Below are 14343 nucleotides of genomic sequence, written 5' to 3' on the forward strand. Positions count from 1 at the left end.
ATTCCAACATGTGATACTTCCCGACCAAAAACACCAGAAAGTGTCTTCCTGGGTGGTCATGGTTATAAGAAAGGTTAATTCTATTACCGTAACAAGTTCATCTCTTTGGCTTAAACACTGATACTTTGGATATCTGTAAATTCACAGCCTGTCAGTCTCAGCAGTACCAAACATGTCTTCTGAAGAAAAACGTTTTTGGCCTTCATGCAGACAAGAAGTTTCAGGCCTGCAGAAAAGTAAAAAGTCAGCAGAGATGGAGGATTTTCCTTCTGTAAAGGCTCCTCCTGCATGAAGATCCACAAAGCAGGAAATTTCACAGACAGGCTTCCGATTTTATTTTTTAAAGGGGTCCCAAAATGGTGACCCTCGGATCAGACTTGTCAAAAAGCTTGGAGTCTTCAGAAAGCTTGAATTATCCAAATAGAGAAAAGGTTATAACAAGTGGCATATAATTAATAAAGGAAAGGATAGGCAAGCCAGGAGACAATATTACAGTAGTGGCCAAAATTGTGGAAACCTTTTGGGAAATGTGTACAGTAGAAATGACACCTTTGGTTTAAGTTTCCACCAATTTTTCTTCTAATTTCTTTATAACTGTAGCCTTGTTTACTTAATAATACTATTTTACATTGCTTTCTGGGCAACCAGTCAACTCTTTGCACCATTACTTTAATTTTATTACATTTTACAAGCTCACTAAGTGAAAGAACACAGAAAAACCCAACCAACTTGATAGCGATCACATAACACACTGACAAATGTCCTCAACTAAGATGGCGGCGCCTGGAATGGCTGCGGCTGCATTGGCTCTTGAAGGCAAATAGTTTTGGGAGGGATAGTAAGGGCTATAGGCCACATGATCAGGAAATTTTAATGTGTTTGAGCAACATGGTGGAACTAAGGTAACATACGACATACGACCGACAATCTTTGCTGGCATGGTGAGTTTCTAGTTGTTTTGGAACTGTTGGTGAGACTGTTAAAAGTCGTTGGCACTGTTTGAATTTGTTCTACCAGCAGCAAGATCTGACTGCTGGCCCAGTGATGGATTGTATTGCAAATCAGGGCTGTTTCCAGAGGAGGCAGAGGAGGAGAGGACCTGGAGCTTATGGAGCAAAGGAACTGGATAAGGCTGTCGGCAGGCCCAGAGGAAGAGAGAGAGGCTTTTGGAGGAATTGGTGGCGGCGGCAGCGTGCTCCAGGGGCGAAAAGAAGCAAGGCCTCTTTAAGGAAAAGGTGGAAGAGTCAGGATCAGAAAAAGGAAAGAAGGCGAGGTTGTCAGAATACAAGCGAATTTGAGGGCTAATCCACATGGAGCCCCATTTCCATCTGTCCTGTGTGCCATCATTCACTCCCTAGAGACTAAAATGGACAATGTGAAATTTGAGCGGGCCACGAACAAGAAGTATATATCAGAGGTGGTGACCCTTTGAGTGCTGTATGCAACGAAATTTCATTTTGATGTATGCCGATTGGTGTACATTCAAAGTGACAATAAAGTTATCATCATTATCATTACTACTAAGTGAATGTTTTTCAAGTTATTGTATGTTTGAGATCTCTGGGCTTCAAACCTTTACTAACTGGGGAATTTTGGGAGTTGTAGTCCACACATTTTGCCAAGTTTGAAAAATCTAAGTCATCAAAATCATCTTTTATCATAGTGGTCTTCTCTTGTCTAGCGACTTCTTTCCAGTTCCTTGGTATGTGTATAAGGACCAGTCAGAATGGGCATTGGTTTGGTACATAGAGCAAGAGCTGTGGATCCCATACATCAGAGAGGGAGGACAAGCTGGGTTGAGTATTACAAATGTTACATATAAATATTTCCACTCTTTATCATGAGAGAGAAAAATATTTAAAAATGTATCTTAACTTTAAATTTAACTCGAGTGGTTCTTAGCAGAAGAGTAAAAGGTGCACTTTCTAAGACGTTCTCAGAAGAAGAGTTTGAATTATGAGAAGTGATGTATTGCCTCCTCTAAAAAAGGCCCTGTAAGTAGATATCTCCCACCTGCCTTTTTTTTCTGTACTAGATTGCTTACAGAGAAACTCCTTGCATGCAGTAGTTGCTTTCTCCTGGAAATGGATCCATATAAATTAATTTTGAGCTGAGTTTGATTCCGGGTACCTTCACAGAAATAGCTATGTAGCTTCTTGGCAACAATAAAGAATGACTTGCAAAAAAAACCCACACTGACAAATGTCCTCCTCTCAGCTTCAATACATGACATCAATAACTGAATCCTACTGTGATCTGATTGGCTCATTGCCAAAACAAGATGACACCTGATTGGCTCTCTAAACACTCATGCTCATTGGCTACAATCAGATGAAGGAAAGCTACCTGATATCAACCTAATGTCAAGGCTGCTAACATCGGATGTTCTTGCTTTGACAACATATGGAGATGCATATGGGGAGGAGGAGGAATGTGGTGGGAGTTAGTTAGACATAACAATATTGTAATAGTGTGTGAAAGCAGGGGCTTTTTAAATAAGAGATGATAAGAAATGGCAGTTTGGAGAACAGGAGGGAAAACCTGCATTTCAAACTAATTGGAGAATGTGATTTATGACTGTTAATTAGAGGAGGGAATTGTGTTTGATACTATGTGCTAAGGGGAGGAGTTTTCAGATTTTGGCTTCAACCATGTACATGCCGATGCCATGCAACTTGACTAAAGATTCTTTAAGGTAGACAATGCCTCGAAGTTCTTTGAAGAGTTTCATCTGTCAGAACCATGACACCTAAGCAAGTTGTGTTTCCTTTTTCTGGTTATTTGGCTATAACTTTTCATAGAATATAGTACAGATACGTAATTGAACAAACATTGTTGCATTACATTCTTGCTTAAATTATATTTACATTGATATATAATTTTATGGTACTATTCCAAAAAAGTGGTGTTATTAGCTATCATACCTCAAAAATACACTTTTCCTAAAACATTTCCACAATTTTGGCCACTACTGTAGTTTTGGAAAGACTTTAAGTAATACAATCTTTTTCATTTGATAATATATTTCAGGTATAAAGTGAATGTAATCTTTGTTTTAAAGACAACACATGGTTTGGTTTGAGGTTATGGCACAGTGGGATTAGCCTTACTTTGCCGATGGTTTGTTTGGTTGCCATGGTTTTAAAATTAATCTATGAAACTAGTTCAGTATGGAATCCGTATGATGGATATATTTGCTCTGTTCTCCTCTGTTCAAATTGAGAGCTAGTGTTTCCTTTCAGTAAGAAAACAGCTCAAGTGTATATCTGTAAGAGCACAGTTTGAAAAATTGAGATATTCTAAGAAAGACAATGAAATTTCAGAATACTCTCTGTGGGAAATTCTGGTTTTGTGTGCATGCTTACTTAAATCTAGGTTGCATGAACAGTAAAAATTAATGCCAGATATGTGGCTTGGGTCATTTCACATTGCAGGTAAGGGTTTGCACGGCTGATTTTCTCTTGGCTCAACAAATTACCTAGTAAAATAGACCGGTGGTTCTCAACATGTGGTTTGTGGACACCTGAAGGGCCACGATATCACAGGGGTTCCTTGAAGGTTTGAAGAAATGTTATGTTTTAAATCTTGAGTTAAGTCTTGGGGGTCTGTGGCCACAAAAAGTATTTAAAGGGGTTTCATGGTGAAGAAAAGGTTAAGAACCACTGAAATAGACCGTTACTATCTGCCTTGTTTATTTGTTTGGAGAATAACTAGTTCTGGCTCCTAAATTGGGGGAACAATAAAACAGTATTCATCAAAGTGGTGAACAGTTTGCTCAACAAGCTGTTTCATTTGCAAATGATAGGAAAATATTATGGGAAATAATATAGTTGAAAAAGATTGATATTGATCCTTCACACTCAAGCAAATAACAAATGATGAGAAAAGTGTACGATTTCCATGACACTTCTTAAGGTGTGGACTTGCATTCTGCTGATAAAAACAATATCCTGAAGACATGAAAGAAGTGTAATGGTTATCAATATGGAAATGAAGATGATGCTAGAGATTGGCTACACAGATTAAGAGGAGTTTAGTTGCTATTAAAAATGAACAGCATGAGGTGAATTTAATAGAGGAAAAAAATAGACATAAAACAAGAGTAATGTAATGGTTCCAGAGAAGGAAAGGCTGAAAAGGCTTTGCTAGTGATTTGCTTGTAGATAATTGGAAAAAGTTGTACTTTTGTTGACCTCTAGAATCATGGTTTTAATGCCAAAGTTTTTGTGATGCTAAATATTCAAAATCTTGGACTTTCAAATTGTTTGCACAGAAAAATTTAGCTACGGCATTTTAAACAATGTGTTTTTATGATAATGCAAGGACTGAACAGAGGCCAAGATATTTTGGAGATTCCATATATCAAACTTTTTGCTAAAAATAGATTTTAAAATAGGGAATAACCATGATTCTAGTTAAGATTCTAGGAAGCAACATCCTTATTTAGCACAATTCATTAGTCTCAGTGTTAAGAGAGTCATTCAGAGGATATGTTTGTTACTTGCCAAATAGCAAAAGGAGTGCAAAATGAACTGACAATCAAAAGAGTAAAAATATCTCTGGCAACCATGAAATGAATCTAAGAAAGAAGCAAAGGCTGACTCTGGAAATAGAATTTATTAGAGTAATCAGATGTGTTTTTGCTGGAGGAGGAATGAAAAAAAATCCATCAGAAACAAAATGAACTCTGGCTCAATTTCTAAGCCAAATTAGGATACAAGAATTATAACTAAGACAATGAAAGGGCAGAGGGTATTAAGGATGTGGAGAAGAAAAAACATAAAACCTGGCACAGGATTTTAGGATTAGACTGAATAGTTCCAGGTTCTACATCTACATCAGCTGTGGAAGCTGAAGGATTTGAAACAGAATGACTGTATCGAGAGAAAAATATGGTTGCCCTTCTGGTCTCGTGGAGGAAGAAAAAATGCTATGAACTCCCAAATTACTTTTTAAGCTTAGTGTCATGTGAATAAAACCTATTTTGTTAATATATGTCATGCAAAGCCAGGAAAGTACTGCAAAATTCAGATTTAGAACACCTATCCAGAATGTCAAATACTGTTCTGTACCAGCCTACTACCGGCCCTGCAGAAAAGGCAGGGACAACCCCTTTACAAAACGGCAAGAGGCTGGAACTAAGCCTGCCAAATTTATTAACATAAAACAGAGCAAAACAAGACACGAACCATGAAACAGGAGCTATTCAAACGGTTGCCTTCAGCAAACCAGCCCTCCCACGCATTCCCCTTTTAAACAGTTCAGGGCGTGGCTTCTCTCTGTCTCCTTCCGAGGTGCCCCATTGCCTTCCTCTGTTTACTCTTGCATCGGGCGTCCTTGAACAGGGCCAGCTGTGGGTCATCTTCATCCACGCTGTCAGGCTCACACAGCTGGCTCTGTGTCGTAACCAGATGGGAGGGGCCTGGCTGAGGGCTCTGCGGAGCCTCATCAGCAAGCTCTCCTACACCCTCAGCAAGCTCTCCAACACCCCCCTCCTCCTCTGAATCGTCCGACCCAACTGCCGAACCCACAGGCTGACCCTGAATCACAACAAATACAGTTTGTTGGCCACATCTGACATATGCCTAGAGACCGGCATCCAAAAATTGCACTACATTGAATGCCTCCTGGAGGAAAGAGGAAACAAGGTTGGCCTTGGAAAACCTGGCACCAAACACTTAAGGAAGATCTTAAGGTTATTATTGTCTCTTGGGACAAAGCCGAAGACGTTGTGAATGATTGAAACTGCTGAAAAACACTTGCTGACTATTGTGCTCTGCACAGGATCGAATGATGATGATGATGATAAAAATTAGAAAAGTGGGCTTATTGAATAATATAACAGGCAAAGGTGTTTCATGAAGATAGCCAAGAAAAGAAAAGATATAGCAGCTGCTAATCATGTTCTAGACTCAGACATGCTATGTGATCTTGTCCTGTTGAATTTCCACCTGAGGACAAACAGAATGCGGCTATAGTCATATTTAGCTCTGCCTTTCCAAAGCAGAGGAGAAGAATGGGCAAGGTGACACAAGTGGGATGAGTTGGCTATAAAACTTGTTTAGTATTGTTGCTGCCATATGGAAAATCACTATGGTAATTTCCACTCTAGTAGGGACCTAGCACTGTCCCAGTGAATCCCTGTATCTAAATTTGAATAAGGACGCATGCCACTAAGTCTAGTTAGCAAATATGTCTGTTTATCGAACATCAGAAAATATAAAAACAATTAAGTGATGAAAAATGGGAGGGGGGGGAGAAGGCAGGCATTTTTGTCATTTTCTCTTACAGTTTTTACTTTGTTAAAAAATTCTTCGATTAAAAAAATGTTTCTAAAAATTGTTTACATTTGGATTGGGCCATATTAAATCTAGTAAATTATTGTTTTTTACATATCTATATCAAAATTGCAGAACTTTCCAGAACCACTGGAAACAATACTATGGATAATTAGCATGGACAAAGGAAAAGAACTTTCATTATTCCACCTTGAATTCTTTTGTGTACATAACAATAGCAGAATGCAGATGGAAAGTAGGACACCAGGTGATCCTTCCTCTATGTTGCACCATTTAAGAAGGACTCCTGAGAATCAGACAATTTTAGAAATGGTATTTTTATAGCAGTTTGCCCTCTGCTATTTCTTTACCTCATTTTTAAATCTCCACTTCCTTAAGTGTTTGGTGCCTCTTTACTCTCCATTTTGTCATCTTTCATGAATTCATTTAGCTAAACTGTCATCCTTAGATAAGCCAAGCTGCACCTTAATACACAGTACGCTTCCCTTTTGTTCCTCCATTGTTAGAATGATAAGTTAATGAAATGCCAGACTGAGATTAAAAATGGCTTTCCTACCAGAATGACAGGGCAGGTTTTCCACTCAAAGTAGGGAGAGGGGTAAGATATTTCACATACTTGGAATGTGCTGATGCAGTAACAGGAAATATTACAAAAGGTATACACTGAAGAAATGTTTGTTTGCATAGAGTAGCCAGGTGAAATTAAGTTCATTAATATTTTAAAATATTTTTAAGAGGGTTAAGAGACACAGAGAGTAAGATGGATATGGTTCCATTTTGTACAAAGGCTGAATTTTAGCATCTGACAATGAAAGTAAAGAGTCTCCATTTGTCTGAATTATTCTTGAGTAAGAGCAGCTTGTGCTCTGCAAAATCCTTGCTGAGGATAAGCATGGGCAGGAAAGGTAGGTGGGAAATCTATTGTGCAAAACATATGCATGTATGCAGTACTTGGTGGGAAACTTCCAGACAAGTATCTTGTTTGAAATGAAATTGTTGTACAGGAAGTAATGAGATTAGAAACAGCTGGCCAACAAATGGAGATACTGTGATGTAAAATAGTCTGTACATTCATATTTGCAAATCCAAAAATGAAGCCAAGAATCTTTACCAAACTATTTCCTTTGTTGTGATTTCAGTGGTCACAGTTGGTTGTATGCTCGTATTACTGATTTCCATTTAAGCTTTCCTTCCTCAGTCACAAAAGCAGAACCTATTCCGAATGCTGAGGAATAGTTGTTTTGTGACTGCCCAGGGAAATTGCCCATTCTCCATGAGTATCTATCCATTTTGCTATTTCCTCATGTGGCAAACCGTAATACGTCTGAAAGAGTTTTTAAAGGATATCATCCAGCTGTTTGATGTAAAGAAAGCATGAATTATATAGGGTACTGTATATCAAAAGTCAGACCTATAAGCTAAACACAATAGATTTTTTTAATTAATACTTTTTCGGAGAAAATGTTACTATACTTAAGAAAGTTTAAAGGTCATACGTCAAATAAGGAAGAAGGGGTTTAGAAAAAATGGCAACCAATTTCAACATTTAAAATAATTTATATAATACATGGTCTACAGAGCCTGAGTTTGTCTTTAGGGAATGACTTGTGGTACATGCATGTATTATGTATTTTGCTTTAGTGGATTTATACTTCCAACTTTTAGTTAATCTGCATGTGTTTGCCTATGGATCAATGTAGTTCTCAGCATAAAGGCATTCTTTTTTTTAAAAAAATCTATTAAATTTCTGCATCCAACATGAAAATACAAACTAATGGAAAAGTCAGAAAAGGGGAAGAGAACAGCAAAAGAAATTAAAAGTGATAAAAATACATGCAACAAATTTATACCAAAGGTAACCTCCAACTCTCTTTTTGTTCAGAGATAAACAATACAACAACCCCTCTAAATTTAAACAATTCTGGGAGTTGATGTCCACACCTCTTCACGTTCCCAAGGTTGAGAAAGACTGTCCTGTAGTATTTTAAACATTGGGTAGCCTGAGAAGCCAGCCTTTTGAGCCTCAAAAACTGAGGAGACTGACAAGATTTTTCTTGCGAGAGTTTCTGAAAAGAGAGAAGAAAGTTAGTGAGGAGACTCAGAGAAGGAAAAATGAATAGTACCATTCAGCAGCAATAAAGATTAAACATTGGGACCAACCTCTGCATTAGCTGAGAGATTCCAACAAGCAGTTGTTAGCATCCTCCCCTTCCGGTTGTTTTGTAAAAGGATTTAGTTGGGTTAGTTCTGTGTCTTCCATCTCATTATTTTATCTGTTTGGTTATTATTTGCTCTATGCTATTCAGTTAACTACTGGTATTTTTTATTTCTTATTAAACTTTTATGCCATCCATCTGCCCCATGAGGTGACTCTGGACAGTTACAAGTTATAAAACAAGTTAAAAAAATGATCAAAATATTAAAACATTAAAAACTACACAGATTAGAATATTGTTGTTTTTTAAAAAAAAAACTGTACTAAAATAGAAACTAAGCATGCTAAAAGATGGGACGGGATGGGGGTGAGGACATCTTACCCCGTCAGCCACCTCCAGCAGTGAGCAACCCCCTTGGGGTCCCAGGCCAGCCAACAAAGCCAGGTGTCAATGCTGCAAACATTGACGTGTTTTTGCACTGACAATATAAGAGACAGCCTTTTGTTTAAACTGCTTCACTTTGAATCTTGAAGGGAGGGAATTTTCTAACGGCTATTTTGAGAAGATTAGAAAAGCCCCTGTACAGAATGGGAGGTGAGACCTCATATGTAAAACTAATTGGATAATGTGATTTATGATGTGTAGATAAAGACCGGGATTGTGTGTGTGTTACGATGGGTTTGGGGGGGAGGAGATTTCAGATTCTGGCATCTCTCAATGAGTGCCGATGTTTCGTTTCATTACTAAGACTTTTTAGATAAATAATATGCCTGCAATTTCTTTGAATTGTCTCATTCGTTGGAACCATGACACCAGGTTTTGATCCCCTTCTGGAAGGCCAAAAGGAGGGGGCAGTTCTCACCTCCACTGGCAGAGCGTTTAACAGGGATGGGGCCACAGCAGAAAAGGCTCTTCTTGACACCGCCTGCTTCAATTCCTTAGCAGGTGGGATTCATAGCAGGCCTCTTGTGCTGGCATGAGTGGGGCGGGTTTGTTCCACTGGGAAAGACGGGCTCCTCTGATACCCTGGAACCATGCCCATGTATTCTTCATCTTCATCCATTGCAATGGTCATTATTTTGAATTGAGCCCCATAACATTGCAACAAGAAAGGGCCACAAAGAGAAAAACTGGGGGTGATGCTGTAGTTGTATGACATTACTATTTTTGATATTGCTCCATTTACTCAGTGAACTCAGTAAATGGATCACATTAGTCTGCTGATGCCCTTTGAATGTGTGTGTTTCTCCTACATAATGCTTTTTCCACAAGGAATTGGCTTGTGTTTTTTTAAAAAAAGAAATCTCAAGGAATTGGTGTTAAGAGCCCATCTTTTAGAGCTCCAAGTGATACTGTGTAATAATTAAGAAAAAGGGGGGGAAATGCAGAGGTTTGACATGAAAACCACAATTATGAACATTTCAGATACTCACGGCAATTTGACAAATTTAGTATGAAATGGGATGTAGTTTCCACTGCAGAGCTAGCGGCTTTGTATCTGCTTTTGCGGGTAGTCCTTGACTTATGACCGTAATGGAGCCCAAAATGTATGTTGCTTTGGTTAAGTGAGTTTTGATCCATTTTACAACTTTTCTTGCCACAGTTATTAAGTAAATCGTTGCAGTTGTTAAATTAGTAATACGGTTGTTAAATGAATCTGGCTTCCCCATTGGCTTTGCTTGTCTGAAGGTCGCAAAAGGTGGTCACATGACCCTGGGACACTGCAATGGTCACAAGTATGAACTAGATACCAAGCATCTGACTTTCGATCATGTGACCATGGGCTACTGCAACAGTCCTAAGTGTGAATAATGGTCATAAGTCACTTTTTTCAGTGCCATTGCAACTTCGAACGGTCACTAAATGATCTGTTGTAAGTTGAGGACAACTTATACATAGCTTTAAAAATTGTGGAAAAATGTATCTTTTTTAAAGGAATTGTATAAACATAGGGCAAGCATATTTGGGAAGAATGTGATTTCCCCCCCCCCCCCAACTTTCTCTGCTGGCCTTCAGTAATACTTCTCTTTATACACAGAAAATAAGCAGAGGTTAGCTACTGTTGGGGAACTCTTGAAATGAAAAGACTTCATTACAGGCTAGTGAACAAAAATGGCTTCTAATCCAGTGGCATATCTTCTGCCCAGCATTGCTTAGCTTTGGGGCTAGGAAATTATAGGTTCCTTTGTCTGCCATAACTGTTGTTGTCCTGATGGTGTAGGTGGAATTTCAGCTGAATAGTCATTATTGTGTAGGGGGAACGTGAATTGCATTCACTCCGCACTGTACCATGGCAACCAAAATTTTGTCCTCCCTCAACTCTTAAGCAACAGCTGAGCTGCCTCAAGTCAGCCTAGAAATGACTCATGCACCTTGGCAGAAAGCAGACATGCATCTTGTTTGGGAAAGACAGGAAACCTGAACTTCATTGGGGTTTATAGGGAGGATAAAGTGATGATTTATTGGTCTAATTGCTATTTAAGAATGAATGAAGAGGAAGCCGGCAAGGCCCAATCAGTAGTAACTACCATATGGCTTTTTACTTACTTTTGATGATCATGTTTGAAATGTTAAAAATCGTAAACCATAGTTCTTATTTGTAGCATTTAAGCAATCATCTACTTGTACAGGCAGTCCTCGACATGCAACAGTTCATTTAGTGACTGTTCAAAGTTACAACAGCACTGGAAAAAGTGACTTATAACCATTTTTCACAGTTACAATCTTTGCAGCGTCCCCACGATCATGTGATCAAAATTCAGATTCTTGGCAACTGAATCATATTTATGACTTGCTGTTCCCAAGGTCACGTGATCACCTTTTGTGACCTTCTGACAAGCAAAGTCAATGGGGAAGCCAGATTCACTTAACAGCCGAGTTACTAATTTATCAACTGCAGTGATTCACTTAACAACTGGGGCAAAAAAGGTCATAAAAGGAGGCAAAACTCACTTAACAAATGTATCACTTAACCACAGAAATTTTGAGCTCAATTGTGGTCGTACGTTGAGGACTACCTATACTGCAGTGAGAACACACTGAAGCTAGGTGATATGGTCCAAAGAAGCTCTTCGGGGAATGAAATTCAGATAGTTCCCAAAAAGAAGTGATTTGATCCCTAATCTTTGTTTTTCACACAGGATACAGGCAGGCCAGTCTTCCTGCATAGAGCACTTACCTACATACATTCCTTGCTTCCCTGCAAACCCAACTTAATAGCTGTAGAATATGGATATTAAAGGGAGAACAGCATTTTGATGGATGTTATGCATAGGCTTAAGGTTTATCTCTCATATTCTCAAATCTGTAGTTTCAGTGAGTTGATATGAAAGCATGCATTTGGAGAAATCCTAGCGACCGCTAGTAACTTTAATCTATAATTTTATATTTTTGAAATTGTTTTAATTTTTTTAATGAAGCTGCCATCATGCCACCTCAGCAGATGGACAACACCTAATGGACTTTTACTGATTTTAGAAGTTAACCAGGATTAACCTTGAATGAGATATCATCAGAGTTTTAAATTTGAGTGATTTTTTTTAAAAAAAAAACTTAGAGAAGAATGATCTGCCACTTCCTGGTAATAAAATTGCGCGGATACAATCACCAGGAATCAGTCTTGAACTGAAGGCATCGTCGTTCTCTACTGCTTATATTTCAGTCTAGATACTGTAACAGTAGGATGGAAAATGAAAAAACAAATGCACTAAATTCTATACTGTAGTCTGATCATACAGAATGCTTCATGGATAAAATGGTAGGTTTTTCTTTAGAAGAAAATTGCAATGGGTCAAATTTGTAGGTCATCGCATCTTTTCAACCCCAAACTGTAGAAATTCACTTTCTATTAATTTGATAGATGAAATAAAAAGGTCAGAAGTCAATACCTTTTAACTGAATATTGCTCTTTTTTTTCTTTCCTTCATTTTTTTTTGCAGGATCTTTCCGCAATGATGGGTTGAAAGCTGCTGATGTTCTTCCCATACTAAAGGAAAAGGTGGCCTTTGTTTCAGGTAAGTTCACAGTCTTTTCATTTCCATTCTGAAGTTTAATTAATGCTACCAAAAATTAGAAAAGTATAGAAATAAAGAGTAATACCTAATGGTTTTGTTTCTGAGTTTCACAAGATGTTAAGAAACAATAGTTTATTGATTGGATTTAAATGTTTTAACAAGCAGAATCCTAAGGGTAACTATTAAGCCATGTTGTACTGATGTATTTTAATGACATTTTAAACTCTGTTTTTAATTTCTTTCCTTTATTCCTTGCCTCCTTGAGAAGAATTTCTCTGTGAAATGATACATATGGATTAAATGAATAATGTCTAATGTTCAGTCTTTGCCATCATTACTTACTGTAAGATTCAAACAAAAATCCTGTTTGTTGAATCCAAAATATTTTTTGTATTTCAACTTTCATTAGCCCAAGATTGGTCAGAAGCAATATATAGGACAACTGTCATTCAAAACATCTAGTAGATCTCTGGTTATCTACCCTACTGTCAAGCAAAATGAGGAGAAGAATAGAATATATCTTCCTAAACTGACATTAAATTACAATCTACATGCTATTTCTTATTTGGTTATTGGATTAAACATAATTAGTTGTTTTAAACTTGTGCAATGACTTTTGTATTTCTCTGTAATTTAGCATGATGACATATGGTTCTACATACAGCTAAAATTAATTAGAATTTCTGCAAACCTCAGATTTGGTTCCAATGCTAAATTAAAATAAAATGGTTGGGCTGTAGTTCAATAAGAAAACAGCAACATATTGAAAACTGCATAACACTCTCACATTATATCTGTAAGATAAACTTCCTTCTGTTTTGAATAGTTGAAAATTAGAAATAACGTAACCAAAAAGTAAGGGGTAAGTGTCAAAAAGTCAGATCAGAAGACGGGATTCCAGTGGGGCAAGATAATAAAAATTAAACAGGCAAGTAAATGCTGATTCTTGAACAAAAACCAAAATGTCTTAAAGACACATTATCCCCATTGTTGGGTGATCAAATACAGAAGATGATCAAACTCTCACACCTTTAATTATAGTGTGAATAAGAAGTGAAAATAGTTTCCAGGCATAATTCAAAGTGTGAGTTATGATTTATAAAACTGACATGACTTGTGAGTAGGTTATTTGACATATTATATTCTTTCTCTCTTAGCCTGCTTGAGATTTAAGATTCTCAGTAGTAGCCTTCTTTATTCCCCAGAGGGACATTTGCTGTTTCCATTGAGGTTCTGAAATTTGCAGATAAAATAAGGCTGGGAAAGTTCATCTTAATTGTTCTCCTTGCAGCAAGTAAATATGTTTTTATCCCAACTGGCTTTTGTTCAAATGGGCTTTTACTGATAGTTGTTGCTTACATTCCTAATTATTTATTTGCTTTTCTGCTTTAATTGTCTGTCATTCTATTTTGTGTTTAATTATTATCCATTTTGAAGTGGAAAAGCAAGAGGTAATTTTAATACATTGTAAATTTTGTGAGCCGAGAGTCACTTAGATGAGAAGGGCAGTCGTAGAAATTGAATGATTGACTGAATGATGCGTGTAATAATTGCATAAATAATGAGACTTATTTCCACATTAACATGGGTATGCTGTATTTTTTGCCAGAAGGTGAATAGACAAATCATTGTAGACTATTCCAAGTTCATGCCTTTGGAGACAACACTGAACTGAATGTTCAAATACATTAATTACAAATAAAAAGATGAATATTTTTACATATGTATATGTGCTTTATGAATTTATATCCAATCCTACGCTTTCCATGTATGATCCAATATCCAATATCTTGCTTCTGGATATTGCCTACTTAAAAGCTATATGAATTACCTTGACCACTGACCTAAAATGGTAAAATAGAGTGATGCTCAAGT

The 14343-nt window shown here is 37.4% G+C and overlaps 1 protein-coding gene across 4 annotated transcripts in view; it reads left to right on the forward strand.

The window, feature by feature from the left end:
* The window catches only part of KALRN (kalirin RhoGEF kinase), a gene marked incomplete at its 5' end in the record, with an annotated part of 564822 nt that overhangs the window by 249560 nt on the left and 300919 nt on the right, over positions 1-14343 (forward strand). For all 4 annotated transcript variants that reach the window (XM_081316371.1, XM_081316370.1, XM_081316372.1 and 1 more), the window contains one exon: positions 12394-12468. In XM_081316371.1, coding sequence (XP_081172497.1) covers positions 12394-12468 — 75 coding nt within the window. The remainder of the gene's footprint in view (positions 1-12393; positions 12469-14343) is intronic.

The sequence above is a fragment of the Vipera berus genome, assembly GCF_964194415.1.
Source record: "Vipera berus genome assembly, chromosome: 1".
NCBI classification, from domain to species: Eukaryota; Metazoa; Chordata; class Lepidosauria; order Squamata; family Viperidae; genus Vipera; species Vipera berus.